This window comes from Suillus plorans (assembly GCF_016647745.1).
Source record: "Suillus plorans strain S12 chromosome Unknown HD556scaffold_17, whole genome shotgun sequence".
NCBI classification, from domain to species: Eukaryota; Fungi; Basidiomycota; class Agaricomycetes; order Boletales; family Suillaceae; genus Suillus; species Suillus plorans.
In genome coordinates, this window is record NW_024537401.1 from 679,608 (window position 1) to 698,460 (window position 18,853).

An 18,853-nucleotide genomic window follows, 5' to 3' on the forward strand; every position below is an offset into this window, starting at 1 on the left:
TAAACCATCGTACATAGCATCACTACCACTAAGCCATGGTATCTTTAGCAGGTATAGCTACAACTCCTAATATATACCACCCTTCTCCTACATTTTTCGACTTACTACCTACGACATTCGTTCTTCAAATTTGTCGTTCGTTATTTCCTCTTCCTTGCCCCCACCCAGCACACTCTCTTATTTATCTCGGCAGACTGTTACTGCAGCCTGAGCATATTCCAGTGTTATCATAATTGTTAGAATGTATAAAGATGCTTATCTTGATTTGTGCCGCACAAGAGTCAGCGCATGACCAAATTCACAAGCAAGTTTCCCGCCCTCCCAGCGGCTCCACCTGCTTGTGTCTCTCCCAAGCTAACACTCGGACCAGCTCCGACTCTTCCTAAGCCAGACTACGCTGGAGAATTGGATTCATTGGAAAATAGCGCTGAAAGTGGTGCTGAATTCGATTCATTGGAAAATGGTGCTGAAATTTGGTGCTGAATTGGATTCAGCACTCCAATGAAATTAACTACCTGCCGTTTCAGTAGAAGTTCCAATGAAAATTTCAGCATCAGTACTTTTTCCAATGATTTTGATTGGAATCACTATCCACAGTGATATGACTATACATACCACGAGAAATTTGACTTAATCATACTTAGCCATGGATGGCCACCAACATAGACTCGCTAGATGAGACCATGACAAAGTCGTAACAAGCTGCCTTCGCAGCCAGCAACGAACGTAAGTGTAATGACGTCCGTGTTATTGAACATTTTAACTTGCAAGCATTTATGTTTTATATTAACAGATTATCTAAGACTTTCCGCAGGACAATGGCCTTAGCCCTTGACGGCGCATAGAGATTGACCTAGCGGTCAGTAACAAAATCGTAACATGCTATCTTCGTAACCAGTAAGGGACGGAAGCTCACTAGCGTTGACGTCACTGATTGTTCTCAGTTCCCATCAAATATTAGCCTAATTTTAATGCTATCCAAGACTTTCTGCAGGACAACGGCTTTAGCCCTTGACAGCAAATGGAGATTGGCCTGACGGTTAGTAACAAAATCGTAACACGCTATCTGCGTAACCAGTAAGGGACGGAAGCTCACTAGCGTTGATGTTACTGATTGTTCTCAGTTCCCGTCAAATATTGGCTCGATTATAGTATTATCCAAGATTTTTCGCAATATAACGACTTTATGCTTCCGAGTCCGCTCGTCGTATTGTGAGTGAGGTCGCTTAACTCTTGCCACAGACTTGCCAACATTAGGGTGTAACATGGATGCATTGTAGGGAATGGTAGATACAACTTACGGACATACTAGGTAGTACTAATCAGAGTCAATTTCAATCTTACTTACGTCTATTGACTCGGCGTGACTCAGTTCAAGCAGTTTCGAGACATCAAACTTCGGTGCCTTGAGAATTTTTGCCTGGCGAACGTAGACATTTTGTAGAGGGTAAATGTTGCGGTTGTGCTTCTCTATCTTTCGTCCAATAGCCTCTGGCACAAATCTCTGTACCAACTCCTTCAAGTCACAACTCGACGCTTCCCCGGTAATATCTTTCGAATTTCGTGAATTTGGCTCGAGAACACAGACTTGTGACGAGTGGGCCATACTCTATCGTTCGCCACCCAAGCTATGCTGGTTTCCTTCCCCAATATATTGGGCTCCTTGCCATGTATGGAGAGCAAGGATCGTGGTTGAGGCAGTCTGGGATTTTACAAGTGCCTTTAGTAAATGTGTTAGTAGTAATCCTCCTCTTCGGACTTACATTATGTGCTTGGATGTGCATCACTCGACCTCTAGTGGAGGACAAGATGCTTCAGCGTGCACTGAGAAAAGACTGGGAGAATTGGGCGAAGAGGGTGAGGTACCGTTTGCTCCCTGGGGTTTGTTGATCACATACATACGGAGCGTTCCGCGCGGTTGTTTTTTTGTCGTACGGGATTGGTGTTTTATGACTCAATAAGACGGTCAACAGGTAGCCCCGTACATACAAGTACACAGGCAGATGACACCGCCAACATAAACTGATCCTCAAAGCCTCACTATCGATCCCCCAAGTCACTGCACAAAAACATCAAGTCAGGAATATGACCCCAAACCACCCAATCTAGCTCACATACCGTCTACTGTTCTGCACACGTAAGAACAACCAATCCACGGTCTCGCGAACGCCAGCTCTGAAAAGCCAATCCGGTCAGCCAACCCCACACATGCGTAAAAACTCACTCGGTCAGTGTCACAGTGGCTGGCGTAGATCGTGGCAGGAGTGATGATGTCAGACAACCCGGAGCTTGAACACACCCAGACATGTCTGGGGCCCAGACTTTGAGGCGGAGTCTGCGCAGACTTAACACAGACCGGCCATTTCCTACATGCCTCCTGTCACGCGTGACACTGACTCGGACGAGCGTTCCGAATCCGACAAATGCCGGATGAAATAACGAATCAGGACATTTCTCTTGGACGCGCTGATCAACGACGAAGGTACGAATATATTCACTCTCAATTCAATTTTATATCTACTGATCTACATAATACTAGCATGAACAACAACAACAACGTTAACGCTAATGGAGGAGACGGGGACCAAAATCACGAGGTGCATTGATCATTCTCTAAATATCCACTCACTGATTATCGTTCTACAGATACCCCAGCATCTTCTCCAGCACATCCCAAGGCCTCGAGAGGTAGTTTTCAGGCTGACAAGAGACCAGTTAGTAAGTAACGCGATCTCATTCGTTAGCTACAACACTGAAATTGTTGAAGGAACTGATGTACAATACCTGGGCTGTCGCGCGACGCCGCGTGCGTCAACTAGTCTATCAGCCGGAGTTACCATTCCCTCCCTACCTGCTGCCTCCGGTCTGGCCAGACGACCTGCGCGCGATGATGGTGCTGTGGGTTGCGAGGGAGCGGAGGATGTTCGAAATGGAAATGGCCGAGTTCGAGCAAATACTGGGACTCAGAGGTGCCGCGTGTTAGTGCTTATAGGTGAGTCGTTTCAAAACTAAAAAAAAAAAACGCACTGACGAATTTCAGACCGTACAGATGAAGGAGATTCGAACGGAGAGGCTGAGAGTGGGATCGAGTGGCTGCATACATGGGATGGGATAGATTCATGATCGTGATATAGGATGTACTAAATACCTTTACGAAATTCTTTCAGTGGACAGGCGTGGTGTCGAGAGCTTCGAGTTAGTTTCGCCTGGCTGAGACGTACAGCGAAGGGCTTGTCGTACTGGCAAAACCGTTGAGTCAGTTAAGAACGTAAATTGACAGTTACTATTGGACCACCAGTGTCAGAAATAGAGGTCATCGTACTCTTCGTCGACCTCTTCTCTATCTTCCCCCCCTTCATGTTCCTCTTCTGACTCGTCTTCGCTAAGATCATTTTCTGACTCGTCTTCGTCAGGATTGTCATCCATATATTGCTCACCGGTATCTTCGCGGCCCTCACCATCGTTTGCGTCGTCCATTTCCGTAAGTACTGTTGACTCGTAGTCGTCAAAGCATTCTCTGACAATCTTCCGCAATCCTACTGGGTGTCCTATGCCTAAGTGCGTATAACGCAAGAACATATCGCGATCAGCAAAACTAATTCACAGTAAGATTCGTTATTTAAATTACGAGAGGGCACCATGACTCACATCCCGACATAATGTTCTTCCCAGTCATCTACCTCCTTGTTGGGACGTCCAAATGATGTTCCGCGCCGCAGTGAGCTTACACCTCGCCCTGAGGCGAATGCAGGAATCAAATGAGCACCTCGAATCACTTGGCTCGGATTGAGGAATCCGAATGCATCATGATCAGATTCTTCTACAAACGCCACCTTGGGAAGGCGAGCGCGCCGCATCCCAGACTGATAGTCCGACAGTGCTAGTGGTGCGAGCCACCTGACGAAGAGGACCTCTAGGTGCTGTTTCTCGGTTTGACCTTCGAGCCAGGTGTCCATGTGATAGATACCCAGTACACGAGCGTACCAGTAAGGGTGTCTAGGGGTGGTTTCTCCCGAAAGAACCATAACATCCGCATATGTTCTGGGGTTGATGAGGTCGTATTCTCGCCTCATGTCGTAAGTCGTATAGTGCACCTGCATTGTGTGAACTGAGTAGACCGTACTGTTGGGAATTATGACCGAACTACGTTCCTTGTCCGTGAATATGTGGTCGCAATGACTGACATCTAGCTTATTTAGTCTGTATAAAATATGATCCTTCAATTTCGGAATGAAGCTCTAGAGCGGTCATAAGCGAACTGGCGACCAGCTGAAGAAAAGTGGAATCGTCCCTTACCTTAGTGGCTGGGTCGCCATCGTGCATCTGGAGGAATAGGAACAATGAGACTGGATCATTTCGATTGGTTGCGATATAATGATGGCCTTTGAACGACGATGGAGCAAGAGAGTCGGGCGATTGGTAGTTGGAGGAGGAGATACCTGCTTCTGCGATGCGCCGTAGTACGTGACGCCTGCGTTCATGCTTCACCAGCTGTTTTGAAGGATCAAGCTTGCTAGTTAGTGGATAAAATGCTTTTAAGGCCCGGTGCGCCAGCTCTCCCTGAGCGATAAGATAATGTCAAACACGTCCTTGAGGGCTATGGAAGAGACTTACAATCTGAGTGGTAAAAGAATCTGTCGTTCCAAAGAGCTTGATAGTACGCACGTAATCTCCCATTGCGTGGAACTTGTAAGTACTCAAATTGAACTTTTTCACCTTCGGTCCGCCAGATTCTCCGGAAATATTATTAGATTCAGCACGCCGCGCGAACCTTCGATTGCGAGCCGCCTTCTCTTTCGGCAATTCAACAGTGACAAAAGCAGCACAGGTGAAGTCGCGGAACTTCCGTAACTGCTTGGAGAGATCCTTGAATGTGTTCTCGAAGAAACACAAGGTCGACTCTGACTGGATTCTGAGCTTCGCCAGTGCATGCCACTGTGCGAATCTATATAAGAGAGATTGCACGATTGCGTCATGATCAGCGGGGAACAGCCCCTCGAACACAGGTATCGCACACTGAAGAAAGGCTATCAGCAATCCAGATAGATAAGTAAAGGTAAAGTGGAACAAACCTGCAAGATGTCTTCAAAATCTCGTGCCGCAAGTCTTTTCATTTCAGATGTGTTGTTCGCGAACATTCGGATCACCCCGTTACCGAAAGATGGAACCTGACGAAATCTAGAGGATAGAGTTTGCTGCTTGTTACGCGACCGATGCTGTATACAAACTTTACTTACCTCGAGTCTAGGATTGCGACTAGCCGATTTCCCTCCGGAAGCGCAGAAAGGATCCTGATGAGGTGGCTGAATAACGCCTTCCAGGTACCCAGCTCACATTCATGCATAAAATCCACAACGAGCATCCGAAACGGATCAAGGCCTAGCGCTCCTAGCTTCTCCACGAATTTATTCTGTGAGTCACTCATCTGAGTCGGTAAGAGAGAGCGGTCGACAATCTGCACTCACCATAACAGGCACCCACGAGCCCTCTCCAAGTATTTCCTCAACCTTGATACCATCCACAGTGCTGCCCCACTGATAAATATATTCCCGTGCTTTGACAATGTTACTTGTGATGTAGACTCGAAGATTTTTTAGACGGCTCTTCATGTCCTTACGAAGGCCTAAGGAAGGAAACATATTCTTCGGTGTGAGGCAACGGGGGCACGGGCATAAGCCCATATCCTTGATAGTCGCAATTAAAACCCTGAAAGTTGTTGAGTAATTGTCCATCATTGTAGATAGAACGCACTTTTCAGGGTAATCAGCCGAATAAGTAAATATCCGCGGAAATATCCTGCGTAACACACCATCTGCACATTTCAATACTATACCATGTCTGTATGCGTGAATAAACTCTCGGTCTAGTAAGGTATCCCAGCATGCGTGGAACAATTCGCGCCGGCAGTGGGTGTGGAGGGTAGCCATGCCGCTTTTAGATATGCGAGGCAAACTGCTCAGAAGATCCTTGACCTTGTCAGGCAGCTGATGGGGCAATATTGACAGCGATCCTTGAAGGTACAGCAGAAAAACTCACCGATGGTAGAAACCCTACCAGGTGGCATGCGCCGGACTTCGGTGCCGAGCGCGCGTACTTTGTCAGATTTCCAAAGTACAAATAAAGGGGCCAGGCCTTTGCCGTTCCGAAGTTCGCCAGATGCGTGGCATCCGAAAAAAACATGAGACCAGCAATTACTCGCTCCAGCGTGCATTCAGGCTCCCTTGGGAGCTTTTGCAGCTCGTCTTGGGCATCCAACCAAGAGTCCGAGGTATACAACTCGTCGAATACTCGCTCTTGATGAGAGTCCAATGGATCCTTCCACATGCACTTGAAAGGTGAGAGGTGAAACACGTTAGCCTGGATATCCGCGAAAGCTGACCGAATGACTTCAACCAGGGGGCGAAAATGGAATCCGGGAACGGAAAAAAGTCTCGTATCATCCTTCGATTTCGTGGGGATGTTGATGGTGACATCGGCCTGGGTCCAGTCGTCTGGAAACTCGATCTTATTCTTATTGGTATCGTTGTCCAATTCCCGTAAGCTCCTTTTCACCGAGAAGTCCTCCAGGTGCTTCAAGTCGAAGTCGTCTGCTAGTATAACTTCTTTCACAAGACGAGCAACTTCAGTCTCCGATTTCTTATTGCTCCCGGAATTCATCCAAGACATGACTCGATAGATCGTCATGTTGGGAAAAGGGTACGGAGGTGGGAGGATGCTTGTCTCATTCTCTTGTTGGGCTTTCGGACACGTGCTTGAAAGTAACACGGACGGGACAAATTTATCGGGCTCAAAGGATGGGCGACGAGGGTAAAGCCGGTAGAGTCCGAGAGAATTGAAACTGGTCTGGAGTGTATCTCGCAAAGTTAAGAGAACTCTCCGGATCCTGGTTTGAGGTGGGGCTGGACTTTGAGAAGGCAAAAATTCGACATTATCCGAGTGATTAGTGTCCTCGTCAGGAAGAGGAACATCCTCAAAACGTCTAGGTATTCGTCGCAGCCTAGGGAGCGAAGGTTCTTCTGGGAGTGAACAACAGTTTTAAAAAACAAGTTATTTGACCAAAGTGAATGTAAGGCGTACTTGAAACGTCGGTGTCCATTGCGTTGTCAACACTGTCATGGGTATCAAAGTGAAGCTGCCGCTGCTCTGAGAGTTCAGGGCCACGTGCACCAGTAGACGCGCCAGCCTGAGTCCATCTGCTTGATGGATCGTACAAAAAAATGGGTTTGGAGAGATGATCGCGCTCCACATGAGGAATGGGCAATATTGTTGTCTAGAATTATGCGACAATTCAACTGTCCTATTCATGGGATCGATTAAAAAAATCAGCCACTTACCGAAGAACTGCTCGATTCCCCTCGCTGTGGTATTCCTGATGATGATCGTACCAGAGAAGCAGCTCTGGCAGCAGCCTTCGTCCTTTCTTGTCGTTTCTGGCTGGCTAGGGTTCTGGATCGGTGGTAGAATTTGCATGATGCGCGATGCCTAGAAAGACCTCGACTACTGTCAGTTGATTTCTCCCAGAGGCAGCCTGGGGCAGTGCATGAAACCATTGCGACGGCCAAGGCTAGTAGTAGATCAACAAAGAGTAAAAAAAGAACAAGCCGCAGTTTCTTGTGCATTCGTCAGACTCCGAGTTGATTGGTGGTGAAAGTAATACTGATTTGAGTTCAGTAAGGTCACCTAACGGTATTCCTACGAGCTCTGAAAGTGAGCTCGATGCTACCATTGCGACCGTCTATGACTCTATGGTCAACAGACGACGACTGACTTTGAAAGACTGTGTACGATCACGTGACCCTCGGGGTTCGGCCTCGTTTCCAGTGACTCCGAGTCGGAAAGCTCAGAACGTTCAATATCATTGCCTCCAATGATACCCCAACTGTGAGCATCTCTATTAAATCCACGAAAAAGATAAAGAAAATATTTTGCTTTCAGTTTACTGGGGGATTGTACTGAGATCATCGTCGTTGGGCCAGTGATCCTTAAACTTCGCAAGACCGTCAGGGAGTGACAGGCAGATCGTCCAACGGTCGAAGTACTAGTCATGCGGTGATGTGCCAAATTTTCACCTGAAATTTGGCAGAGAACACAAAAACGCTCTTTAGTCTGCACTCGGTAAAATATGTTAAAGTCCCATCAGCGTCCAATCACGTACAACTACACAAAAAATGATGAAACAACAACACTCACTGGATGGTAAGCGGCCATGGAATCTACTAGTAGTAGTAGTAGCAGTAGACAAACAGCGTTAGATGGTGGAAAAGGCAGTTTGTCGAGTATGAAGGCAACATCCTTTTCCACAAGAATGCCTTCGATCTTACTGTCACTCGCCCTGCAGCATTCTTTGATGGTAGCGCTAGTAGTGACTCTGGTAGGAGGCTGACAAGATCCGAAAGCGTTAGACTCCCGCTTGACTATTCCTTAAATTATGATCTGTAACATAACATAACATAGGTGGTGTTATGTCTTTGGGGCAGGGGGCCTGCCAGGTGGATTATCATTAGAGTCCTACGATCGTGATGATTCTAATAAACGACAAAATGAATGAGCTTTCCGAGTTTGCGAGACTGACGGAGACTACGGTAGTCAGGCCTCAATATTTCAAGTTGTCGCACGTCTGAGTCACGTGCGGGTCTTCAATCTAACATACTGCATACATTTCAAACATATGGCTATTTGTTGCACTGGTCTAGATCAATAACGGATTTACAACGATCTCAGACATACGCCACACAACAACGAACAAATTTCCAACTCCCAAGGTCTATAATATATTTAGTATTCAAATACACATGATCAGCGTAGTACCTCACATCAGCTATTGACATCGAACTTGCAGTCGGGGGACCCTCCCTCCGAATCCATCCTATCGTCATTACCTTCGTCAGGCAGACCTAATTTGTGCGCAAAACCCTCGAGGTGATCAAGCTGTACATCGGAAACAACGAAAGACGTGATATCGCAGCCATATGCGCCGATGTTGAAGTCTATATCGATATTGAGTTCTTTCGAGGTACGCCCTACCAAAAGCTTGTTGAAAGAGGAAGCTTCTGCATCGCTACGAGCATATTCTAGAGCATCCTGCTCCAGCATCGTTTCAAGAAGCTTTGTGCGCTGAACTGATGATTCAATCTCCCAAGCCGTCGTCAGAACACGTAAGCGCTTGGACTCGCGGGTAGCTTGCATCGCAACGACGGCTTGAGCGACGGCCTTGCCAGACATGCCTCGCAAGCCACGCTCAAACAGTTCTTTACCCTAGTATCAAATGTTCATTATTGTGAAATTGTAGCATTGAAAGCTCACTTACCGCCTGGACATCAGCCACAGTCATATCAGTCTCGCCGGAGTGTTTTCCGACAGACTTGTGAAGAAACCGAAGCTCAATTGCGTTAGGCCCATGGCCACGGTGTGTGTCATAAGGTTTGAACTGTCTTTTTGCGCGTTGCACGTAGTAAGACAAGTTTTTCGAGGGGGGGAGGTCTGGAAGAACAAAAAGTTCGTCTTCTGACGAATTATTTGTGACGTCCGAGTCAGATGATGGTGATGATGATCGGCGACCTCTGAGGTGTTGGGATGACACTCTGAATCTCATTGGTATATGATCAGGACGATAGTAGTGTCGCCTGTCGCGACAAGAAGAGTTATGTTCACTGCCAGTGACCCGGCCACGTGTCTGAACGCCATCGGGCCAGAGTTGACAGGACGACTTGGAGTCCTCATCCTGACGAGTAGGACTGGGTTGTCCGGTAGAGCTTGGAGGAGTAAAACAGGGATGCATTTTTGGCTCGCCAGCCTGAGAATGCTCCATAGCTGGTTGTTATTCAACAAGTTGTTGATGCGTGTTGGAGGACGTCGGGTGAAAGTTGGACGAACACAGATTCCACTAGACTAGTGTGTGACTGGAAAACCCTCCCAGTTGGGGCATTGGTCACGATGTATTAATTTCCCTGAGGGGAGTTTGAACCTGGACGTTTCTTGGTAGTGAAACTCAGGTGTTTCATTGGAGAAACTCGACTAAAATGGCACTTGGTGGGCGCGGTTTGGCGCTCAACGTAAATGATAACACACATATTGTTATCCTCGCCGTATTTGGGCAAGGCTTACTAGTACAGACCTGTGCTGCCTGCCCCTCAACGTAACCCGTTAATTAATTTGAAACTCGAACTTACCTTCTACTAGGATCTAACTTCGTGTACACACCGTGATTGCTGAGGTCCCCAAGACCAAGGCTATTGCCAAACGGATTGCGTAAAAGCAAGGTTCAATCAAACACGTGCAGCCGCCAGGGTGACTCAGTTTGGTTTGTCTTGGACTTCAAGCTTGAAGGCCAGTTTCCTTCAATCGATTAGAAGACTCCTAAATATCCTTCAGATTGAAATCTAGCCCCGGATCTGGGTAAGTTCGAGTCTTACTGCGGTCACCACCGGATGCCGCCGCATCAATTGATTTCCGACCGATTGATTTGAAAGAATTTCTGGGCAGCCATCCACCGTGGCTTCACTGAGTTGTTGGACCGCGACCAGTTAGTATTAAATCATTGTCATGTGTCTGACTCTTCACGGCCTTCCAGATCGCTACCGTATGGCGACTGTGACTAATACCACAATCCTGACTATCATATTCATATTTCAGAGACTTCAAAAGTTGGTGTTCATTGTCACTCGGCGGGTCGCGGAGGCTCGCCAGAACTAAGCGGCTCTCTAAGAAGCAATAGCTATTGAATGGTCGAACCTTATAATGTTCGATGATCGATTGTCGATAACCAGTCATGACGGTAAGTCACACATGTAATATGCCTCGTTGTCATTATCCTCATTACGAGTATCTGACAGCAGGGAGTCCGGCTAGCGATTCATATGCGGCCGCGGCTGAGAGACTGACTGTACAGGGGCTTGTCTAAGGAGAGTCACTAGTATCAGTGAGTAATGTTAAATATCAAAGTTTCGTATTCGGTACTGAGTCAGTTCGTCTCCGAGTCTCCGTGCCACTGCCATTGTCCTCTGGCAGGCTGTGACCATGATTCCTCCAGGCTCAGATCAAGTTGTACGTCGCCAGGAACTTAGTGATGATAGCTACAGCAGCTTTCAGCCACCTCCAGACTCAGATTCTGAGATGTCACGGTGGTGTGAAGAAATGATGAACCTGCCGGTGATGGAAGGCTGGTCTGAGTCGTTGGACATGCCAGCCCCGCTGGGCATCATACCCCCGCTCCATGAAAACGAGTCAGACCCCCACAGTAATTCAACTCCTGGGCCTAGTCAGGCTCATCACACCCCCGCTGGAGACTCCGCTATCCATCGAAGAATTTATGGCCATGATCATGAGCTTTGACGCAACCGCCAGTGCCACTGAGGCTGAAGTCGCGGCCGCAGCCCCGCATCTACACTCCCGCTTGTCGAATGTACGCTTATTGCGTCAGGTTGACCCGCCGCCGCCATCCAGAACTCGATACACCCCTTACGAAATTCTCGACAGGCCTGACATTCATCGTGGCAAGCATTGCCTCACTGACGATGTCGAACATCACGCTGGACCGTCACAGCACAGCTCGATGCCAGGTGTACCACCTCCTGCAGTACCATTACTAGCCATTCCAGTACCGCCTCCTGCAGTACCATTAGCCATTCCAGTACCACCTCCTGCAGCACCATTGTCTACGACGTCTGAGTCATTGCCCTCACTTGCTGTGCCGATTGGACTTGAGAACCTCGTACCCCAGGTGAAATTGAGGGCCAAACAGCGCATGAAACAGTCGATGTTCGACGACTCGTTTCTACTTTCATCCCAGAAAAGATCGGAAAAGGCGCTTGCCAGTCTCGTTGCCGTCATATCCACATTCAATAATCGCAAGTCTCTCACAATATTCATTCTAAACTGACAACTGATCATATTGAGAATAGCTGAACTCGTTCTGTGGTCCCTCGGGAGTGAGGCCAAAAAGGACGCAGACAAAATTGGTGAGACCGCCAAGTACCTGAGGAAACAGGTCAAGGATATAGTTCGGACTGGCGGTTTTATTTGGCTACAATTTAAACGACGTGTTGGCAACCCAAACGCAGGAAGAGATGGAGGTTACCATCAGAAACCTTCTGCAAGGTGACGCATTCCTAAACGGAGATATCGAGGTAAGTCTGACATTCTTTTCTCTTTCCGAGGCCAGTAATGCTCATGGGCTTTACCATCAGGTGGGGGGACAGACTATACTCGGTGTGCCGTTCGGGAACAGAGTAGTGCGGCATTTCATGCAGCACATACTGTTCTACCAACTTAACCTCCAGCAATACGTCGGCCCTAGCCGAAATCTCGGGGCATTATTTGCTTTCATCGGGACATTATTTGAGTGGGCGTTGAGAGAACTGTCGACTGGCGTTTTCATCCCAAGTGACTTTGACTTGTCCACGGCCAGGGTAGCTTTCAACAACAAGTTAAGTAGTCTTTACAGGTCGATGAGCAGCGATGTACGTAGTGCCCTAGTTGCAGACATCTACGCTCAAAGGGGATGATTATCTTAGGGGAGCAGAGCCATCAGTATTACGAACCGCCTGTATTTAGTACCTCCTCAATGTTTGATGTTGCTGACGATCACGAAGGTCGAGGATCGACTTATGCACTCAACGACTCGTGTCACAGTCAGTAAATCAGAAATAAATTCGGAGATTAGATACTCATCCCGGCAAAGTTTCACCTATCATTGATTCATATCCGAACCTCGGAAAAATCGTCAACGCATACGTGGTGCTGTAATAGGGCCCTAGATCCCAATGAGAACTTGAAATGGTCCTAGCCATATACTCCGGAAAACGACAGAAATATGTGGGACAATATTCGCATCGATTTCCGGAGAAAATTTAGACTTATAGTAGTTTTCAGCGACTCGCCTTCGGTTGGCTGCCGGTGGTGCCGGCCTATTTCATCTAGCAAACAATTGACTCTAGTAGCCGCAGACCTTGAATTCTATGTCACCTGCTCTACGTCAACTCACGGAGCCTTGGAATTTCAGCGTCGAACCTTAGTGCACGCGTAAATGCAATTGAATTGGATTGTGTATTGATAGACGCACCAAGTCCAGTCACAGTCTCAGTTGGGGAAAGAATACGATCACATGACCATCAAGAATGGCCGGTGCACGTGGGTACATTTGCCTTTATGGGTACGGGGGTTGGGCCGCCATATATCCTGTTTGCATTACGATAAGGAATTTTGTGAGCTATTGAATAGGTTGGCCTTTAGCTCGTTCGACAAGCTGATTAAAACGTCGTAACAGGACGACAAATGTCGTAACAGTACGAAGCTTCAACAAATAGGAAGATGCATTGGCAGCCGCTAGGCGCGCTGCAAATGCACAGCTGTCCGACTCGACGTACTACAACCGCAAAAGCATCCCTTCTGAGCCCGTGACCCCTGTGAGCGCTGTGGAAAAATGGAGAGAGCATGACGAGTTCAGGAAGCATGAGGCTGCAAAAGAGACGGACAAGATGAAGTTAGACTGAAGATGCAGGCGGGCCCAACAAGAGGGTATTCTAAAACATGGAGAGTTCACTGCGCGGGAGGCTCGCCATAGCGTTGTCCCTTCTCCCATGCTTGCGACGTCCGCAGGCGGCTCCCAGCGTTCATCTTTTGTCGATCCACAATCTTATGAAGACGTTACTCCACTTCTTATGCCTATCGAGAGCTCAACAAGGTCAGCCTCCTCGAGTCTTGAATTTATCCATCTATAGACCATATAGGAACCGCGCTACAACTCCAACAAGTTTGAAGCCGTGAGTATCTCCTCGTCATTATTGGGTGTATCTCATTGTTCCTTCAGCCCGTCTTGTCCTGCACCAGTAACCACGACATCACTTGTTCCACCGGATGGATATATTCAATACACAGAACTCATGTCGCAACACCAGCTTAAGCAAGGCTACGCACCTTCTCTGCAATCAATGTTTAATCACCCCACTCTCAAGCCCACCAATCTTGTACGATCAACGTTTCAATGGTACCAGATGGCTCTTCAATGATCGATACATTTGGAATCTTCACATGATCGCTGCACCTCTTAAGGATTCCCCCGCCACTGGCGTCCGTCGTCCATGGCTACTGCCACTCATACATGGTCATGCGGACCAGGCCAGTGAGTACATCGGCCGTTTGTGCTCCTGCATCATGATGCTCAGTGCACTACCAGAACTTACTGTACTTGGGCATGTAGTCTTTGTAACGCTTGTTGCCCATCGGTCGCGCCATTATGCTGGAGCTCGATATTTCACCCGCGGTGTCAATGAAGAGGTACGGAACTAGTGTATCAAATAATCCCTTTCCTCATGCATCTACCAGGGAAACGTTGCAAATGAGGTTGAAACCGAGCAACGCAAACTTTATCATGATACTGACGGATAGTAATGTTTCTAGCGAAGGGATATTGCTTCATCCTCATCTTGAAGCTCGTGCCTTCTTCCCTTTAGCATTCCTTCCCCTTTTCCTATGTTCCGCCTTCATGTAAGCGTTTTCAACATAACTATGAAAAGTATATGCAGCGCCTTCTGACATGCCTATTTTTTCTTTATAGAATCCAGAATTGAAATGAGCTGCAGTTGACAGGTAAAAAATGCCACGATCTTTCATTTTACCAATATATTGACGGAAATTCATTGCAGGATAGCGAGAATGAACACTCGTCACAACGTCTTCGATCTCTTGTGGGGGTTCATCATCGCTTGATTCGTCGTCGTTTTCCAAGAAAAGCGCATACGTCCTCTTCAACGGCTGAGGCACAGCATGGCCTTCTTGTTGTCTGCCAAGTGCCCCGTCGGAGATCACGAGTATGTTGGATGGTAAAAGGCTCTGCTCAGTCTTAGCAGGTATACCTGCCCTTTGTTTTGCGGGTTTTTCTTTGGGTGTGGGCTCCTGTTGATGGTAGGTCATATTGTGCAAACAACTTACACACATCAACTCACGTACCGTATTGATGATTTCGATAGCGACTTTCTTATGTCCAAGTCGCCTCCCAGAGCTCTCCGCCCTTGCAGCTCTGAAAGCACTATCAATGTCATGCACAGTCAGAAGCCGGTGGGGAGGATCCGTGCGGCGGGCGGTAGACAATCGCCAGCCCAAGTGTTCATACAGGTTTGGAACATCCATGATAGCTTTGATGGAGTCGAGTATGTCTAGCCGAGGATCTGATTCGGAGTGTAGCTTGCTAACGTACGTGGTCGATTGGATCCTATCCATAGTATGCAACGGCACTCGGAATTCAACTAGTATAATCGTGAGCATCTCTACCTGAGTCATTGCCGTATGCACAACTTACTTTTGTCAAGCTCGGGGGCCTGGTGCTGTTCTGCGGTATCAATGATATCGGGTAATTCCGGACGAATACCGAGCAGATATGCAGCGGTTTGTGCACGAGTGCGTTGACGAGCAGAAGAGACTGAATCGATCGTAGCGCTACTACGAGGTCTGCAAGCCTCCTGCCGCACATCTGAGCGAGACTGTGACATGAGTCGGACGATTCGGAGAAGCTCATCACCGACTTTGTACATTTTTATCATGCTCTTAGAGAAGCGAGTTACAATAACTTTAGACTTCGGCCAAGGTGCTAGTGAAAACATTGGAATTTACTACTGATTCCTTGACGGCACAGCTTAGACTTTCCCGCACAAAATAGCTCGAAAAACAATTCAGACACTGGCGGATTCGCGGTCACAGTAAGCACTAGTATGTATTGGGTAATGAATATTTTATCTGACTATCTACGAGGTACCTAATGATTACTGCATCCCGAGTCACGTGCCCGAAAAGGCGAGAGAAACGATGGAAAAACTTACGAAAGCTCGAGACTTTCTCCAACGTGAGTCGATGAAGTTCCGCCGGACCGTGACTCTGTAGACGAAAGGTATATAAGACGGGTGACCGTTCTAACAGGCTTATTTATTCTACACCCTTTCGTTCATCCCCGAGTTCACGGAGCATGTCGGCATCAGGGAATGACTCAGGAAGCCCTCCTCCCTGTAATCTCTTTGCGTGTCCCAACCTCTCCTCAGGCTCGGGCGAAGCGAAGAATAGCTACCCTGATGGAAGAGGTCGAACTTCTGAAGCAGGACAAAGCAACCAAGCAGAGGTGTGTCAACTTGCTCGGACTCTCGAGGCCGTTTTAATTTCTTGCTATGACTCTAGGAAGACCACGTATTATGTTTCACAGGGTCGAGCAATCCGTCGTCTGGTCGCCCTGTACACTCCTATAGAGGATTTGATCTCTGAAAACGACCGACGATGCGAACATGAAGATACTAGTGGCGTTTCTACTGTAGAGTAAGTACTATTCATCTTGATCATTTGGTGCTTTCAGGTTATCATATCCTGACAAACTGCAGGCAAGACCGCCTACAACGCAGTTACGTCGAACTTGTCAAGGCGTTACCGTGGATTCACGACAAGATAGCAAGCCTTGACGACGAGGAGTCTGAAGACATGCTTAGAAAGGTCCGTTCATGACATCTTTTGTCACTTTTTCCTTATCATGATACCCATGTAGCTCAAGCGAGGTGCGGACTCGGCTCGCGGCGATGATACGGGTACCCTCAAAGAGCTTGTTGCATCATGGGTAAATATCGAGTTTCGTCCAACTCCACTGATCTCGACCAGCGACAAGCATCATCGAGGTTTCGTAAACGACATATGTGGTAAGCTGCTTTGTCCAGCTGAATGGTGCTGGGATGATCCGATGTAAGTCATATTCTATTTCTAATTGTCTTCGTTACATGTCAGTTGATATGTGATTCAGCAGTCAAGGCTGGCATTCGAGACCGTACGGCTGCTTACATTGTCTCCGAAAACTCATGGCCCCTATTCATGTATCAAAATTGTGCAGCTGATGCCGGTAATCTAGAGTACGGTCTCATGAAGTCTAAACTATTGGTGATGGTGAGCTGATTTTTCTTACTGGTTCGCGTTTCATAATCACATCACAGGGGTTGAAGGCCCTCTTTACCTCTCCCTCATCTGCCAACGAAATGGATGGTGAAGGTCAAGGCACCGATATCATCGAGAACAATCGACGTGCACGAAGACAGGATCAAGCCAAAGTAAAGACGTGTGTCGCGTCTATCATAGGTATGCAGGAAGGTAACTCCTCGGGCGATTGCATATACAGCTTGCCAAGTAAGCATTGCCCTGTAACTATGATGTAAATGACGAGTTTTGCAGATCCGATTCGCTCTCTCCAGCATCACCTCATGGCGCAACGTAGACGGAGACTTCGATTACGAGATCTTTTGGAGCAATGTTGTAGATTTTTTCGAGGATGCCCCGGGTCCAGCTGCGCGTGCTAGGGTCAACGAACTTCTTGAGTGGTGGACCAGGTAAGCACGGACCGTCATTAACTGGCATCGGCCACTAACATTTTTGCACAGAAAAGTTTTTGGAAAAAATCACAGACAGGACCTAACGTCAGACGTAATTTCCCGAATGTCCGTCCGCACACTTGCTGCCCAGAGACTGGCGATGGAAGACGCTGCATTTGATTCTGACTCTTGACATGTTCATTGCCGTATCTTAGTACTTATTATTACTCAGTAATATACTCTCTGCTGCTAATGTGATCACGTTCTTCCATATCTGGCACCCCATGGATGAATGAATGAATGACAACTCTCAATCTTTCTGTGAGAATTCTCGATCGACACGCATACAACAAAAAATATGCCGATGATTTGATGGAAAGGTGTAATTATACTCCTGTGGGCAACAACAAAAAATATACCGATTTTGTAATGAACGGATGTAGAGATACTCCTGCTTACAACGAGAAACATATGCAGATTTTCCAATAGACAGGTGTTGTTATACTCCTGTGCACACCAAGATAACATTACATATTTTCTGATGGACAGATGTAGTTATACTACTGCATACAACGAGAAAAATATACTGATTTTCTGAAATATGGAATTGGACAATGTGAGTTTTCAACGAGTTGCTTCAGTTGTTGTATGGGAAAATACTCTTTGTATGTGATAATACACGAGAATGTGCGAGATTGGCGAACTGAGAAACCCGAGGTCAGATGGGATAGAGTTGTAAAGATGCCAAAGATGACATGATATCGGATAAACGGACGTTGTTATGCTCCTGTGTACGTGAAGATAAAATTAATAAATTTCTGATGGACAGATGTAATTGTACTCCTACATACAACGAAAAAAATATACCGAATTTCTGAAATATACAATTGGACGATGTAACTTATCGACGAGTTACTTACGTTATTTTATGAGAAAATACTCTGTATATGTAATAATGCGCAAGCATGTGCATCATCGGCGAACTGAGAAACTCGAGGCCGGAACGGGTGGAGTTGTAAAGATGCCAAAGATGACATGATATTACAATGTAGCACTGCCCGTGTGTGGTGGCAGTGCTGCGCCGAAACTCTGATCATTTTCAGACGTCGTCCTAAATGCTAAATCTTTGAACTTACTCAACATTCTAGAGTTTTGATTTCACCCGAAGTGATGATCTGATGTTATTCATCTTTGGAAAAGCTCATCAGAACATGCTGACTTGATCATTCAAGGTAAATTGAGAACCAAGTGCCTTGATGTGAGTTGCCGAAGGCTTTACCGGTAGAAATTTTTTCCCTCAGTGTTTGGAGCCTCTCACCGGTTTGTGAGTTCCAGGATGTATGCTAACATCTGCCTTGTATTGAGAACGGAAACCAGATGATCTAGACCTTCAACTGTCATATTTTAACCGAATTTGTTCGTGCAAGGCATGGTTCTACTGGTTTGAAAATTGTGAAAGGGTGTGGTATTCATGTAAGTAGCGACCTCTGCGCTTGTCTCGGTAATAATGGTTGCAAAATCCACTT

At 47.0% G+C, this 18,853-nt stretch overlaps 8 protein-coding genes across 8 annotated transcripts; 5 read left to right on the forward strand and 3 right to left on the reverse strand.

Annotated features, from left to right (window-relative positions):
- Nucleotides 1-1,318: 1,318 nt before the first annotated feature.
- HD556DRAFT_1220751 (uncharacterized protein) lies at nucleotides 1,319-1,549 on the reverse strand (the record flags this gene model as incomplete). The annotated part of the gene is made up of 1 exon (XM_041296800.1): nucleotides 1,319-1,549. A coding segment is annotated over one exon (231 nt), but the record flags the coding sequence as incomplete, so codon positions are not given.
- A 14-nt stretch (nucleotides 1,550-1,563) lies between these two features.
- On the forward strand, nucleotides 1,564-1,890 carry HD556DRAFT_1233853 (uncharacterized protein; the record flags this gene model as incomplete). The annotated part of the gene is made up of 1 exon (XM_041297626.1): nucleotides 1,564-1,890. A coding segment is annotated over one exon (327 nt), but the record flags the coding sequence as incomplete, so codon positions are not given.
- Nucleotides 1,891-2,423: 533 nt separating this feature from the next.
- On the forward strand, nucleotides 2,424-3,123 carry HD556DRAFT_1306803 (uncharacterized protein; the record flags this gene model as incomplete). Its single annotated transcript, XM_041299960.1, has 5 exons — nucleotides 2,424-2,482; nucleotides 2,540-2,597; nucleotides 2,647-2,718; nucleotides 2,768-2,978; nucleotides 3,041-3,123. 5 exons carry the CDS (start codon nucleotides 2,424-2,426, stop codon nucleotides 3,121-3,123), a joined length of 483 nt encoding a protein of 160 aa, XP_041162394.1.
- A 5,691-nt stretch (nucleotides 3,124-8,814) lies between these two features.
- Nucleotides 8,815-9,808, reverse strand: HD556DRAFT_1441282 (uncharacterized protein; the record flags this gene model as incomplete). The annotated part of the gene is made up of 2 exons (XM_041306264.1): nucleotides 8,815-9,255; nucleotides 9,308-9,808. 2 exons carry the CDS (start codon nucleotides 9,806-9,808, stop codon nucleotides 8,815-8,817), a joined length of 942 nt encoding a protein of 313 aa, XP_041162395.1.
- A 929-nt stretch (nucleotides 9,809-10,737) lies between these two features.
- HD556DRAFT_1306805 (uncharacterized protein) lies at nucleotides 10,738-12,503 on the forward strand (the record flags this gene model as incomplete). Its single annotated transcript, XM_041299961.1, has 6 exons — nucleotides 10,738-10,774; nucleotides 11,030-11,236; nucleotides 11,259-11,850; nucleotides 11,896-11,986; nucleotides 12,060-12,125; nucleotides 12,186-12,503. 6 exons carry the CDS (start codon nucleotides 10,738-10,740, stop codon nucleotides 12,501-12,503), a joined length of 1,311 nt encoding a protein of 436 aa, XP_041162396.1.
- Nucleotides 12,504-13,978: 1,475 nt separating this feature from the next.
- Nucleotides 13,979-14,326, forward strand: HD556DRAFT_275166 (uncharacterized protein). The gene is made up of 2 exons (XM_041310103.1): nucleotides 13,979-14,119; nucleotides 14,174-14,326. Exons 1-2 carry the CDS (start codon nucleotides 14,029-14,031, stop codon nucleotides 14,284-14,286), a joined length of 204 nt encoding a protein of 67 aa, XP_041162397.1. The 5' UTR covers nucleotides 13,979-14,028; the 3' UTR covers nucleotides 14,287-14,326.
- A 92-nt stretch (nucleotides 14,327-14,418) lies between these two features.
- Nucleotides 14,419-15,527, reverse strand: HD556DRAFT_1441285 (uncharacterized protein; the record flags this gene model as incomplete). Its single annotated transcript, XM_041306265.1, has 3 exons — nucleotides 14,419-14,892; nucleotides 14,947-15,242; nucleotides 15,296-15,527. 3 exons carry the CDS (start codon nucleotides 15,525-15,527, stop codon nucleotides 14,419-14,421), a joined length of 1,002 nt encoding a protein of 333 aa, XP_041162398.1.
- A 444-nt stretch (nucleotides 15,528-15,971) lies between these two features.
- On the forward strand, nucleotides 15,972-17,520 carry HD556DRAFT_1441286 (uncharacterized protein; the record flags this gene model as incomplete). Its single annotated transcript, XM_041306266.1, has 8 exons — nucleotides 15,972-16,105; nucleotides 16,162-16,296; nucleotides 16,359-16,467; nucleotides 16,520-16,667; nucleotides 16,769-16,908; nucleotides 16,956-17,097; nucleotides 17,234-17,345; nucleotides 17,397-17,520. The coding sequence occupies 8 exons, from the start codon at nucleotides 15,972-15,974 to the stop codon at nucleotides 17,518-17,520; spliced, it is 1,044 nt and encodes a 347-aa protein (XP_041162399.1).
- Between the last annotated feature and the right edge of the window lie 1,333 nt (nucleotides 17,521-18,853).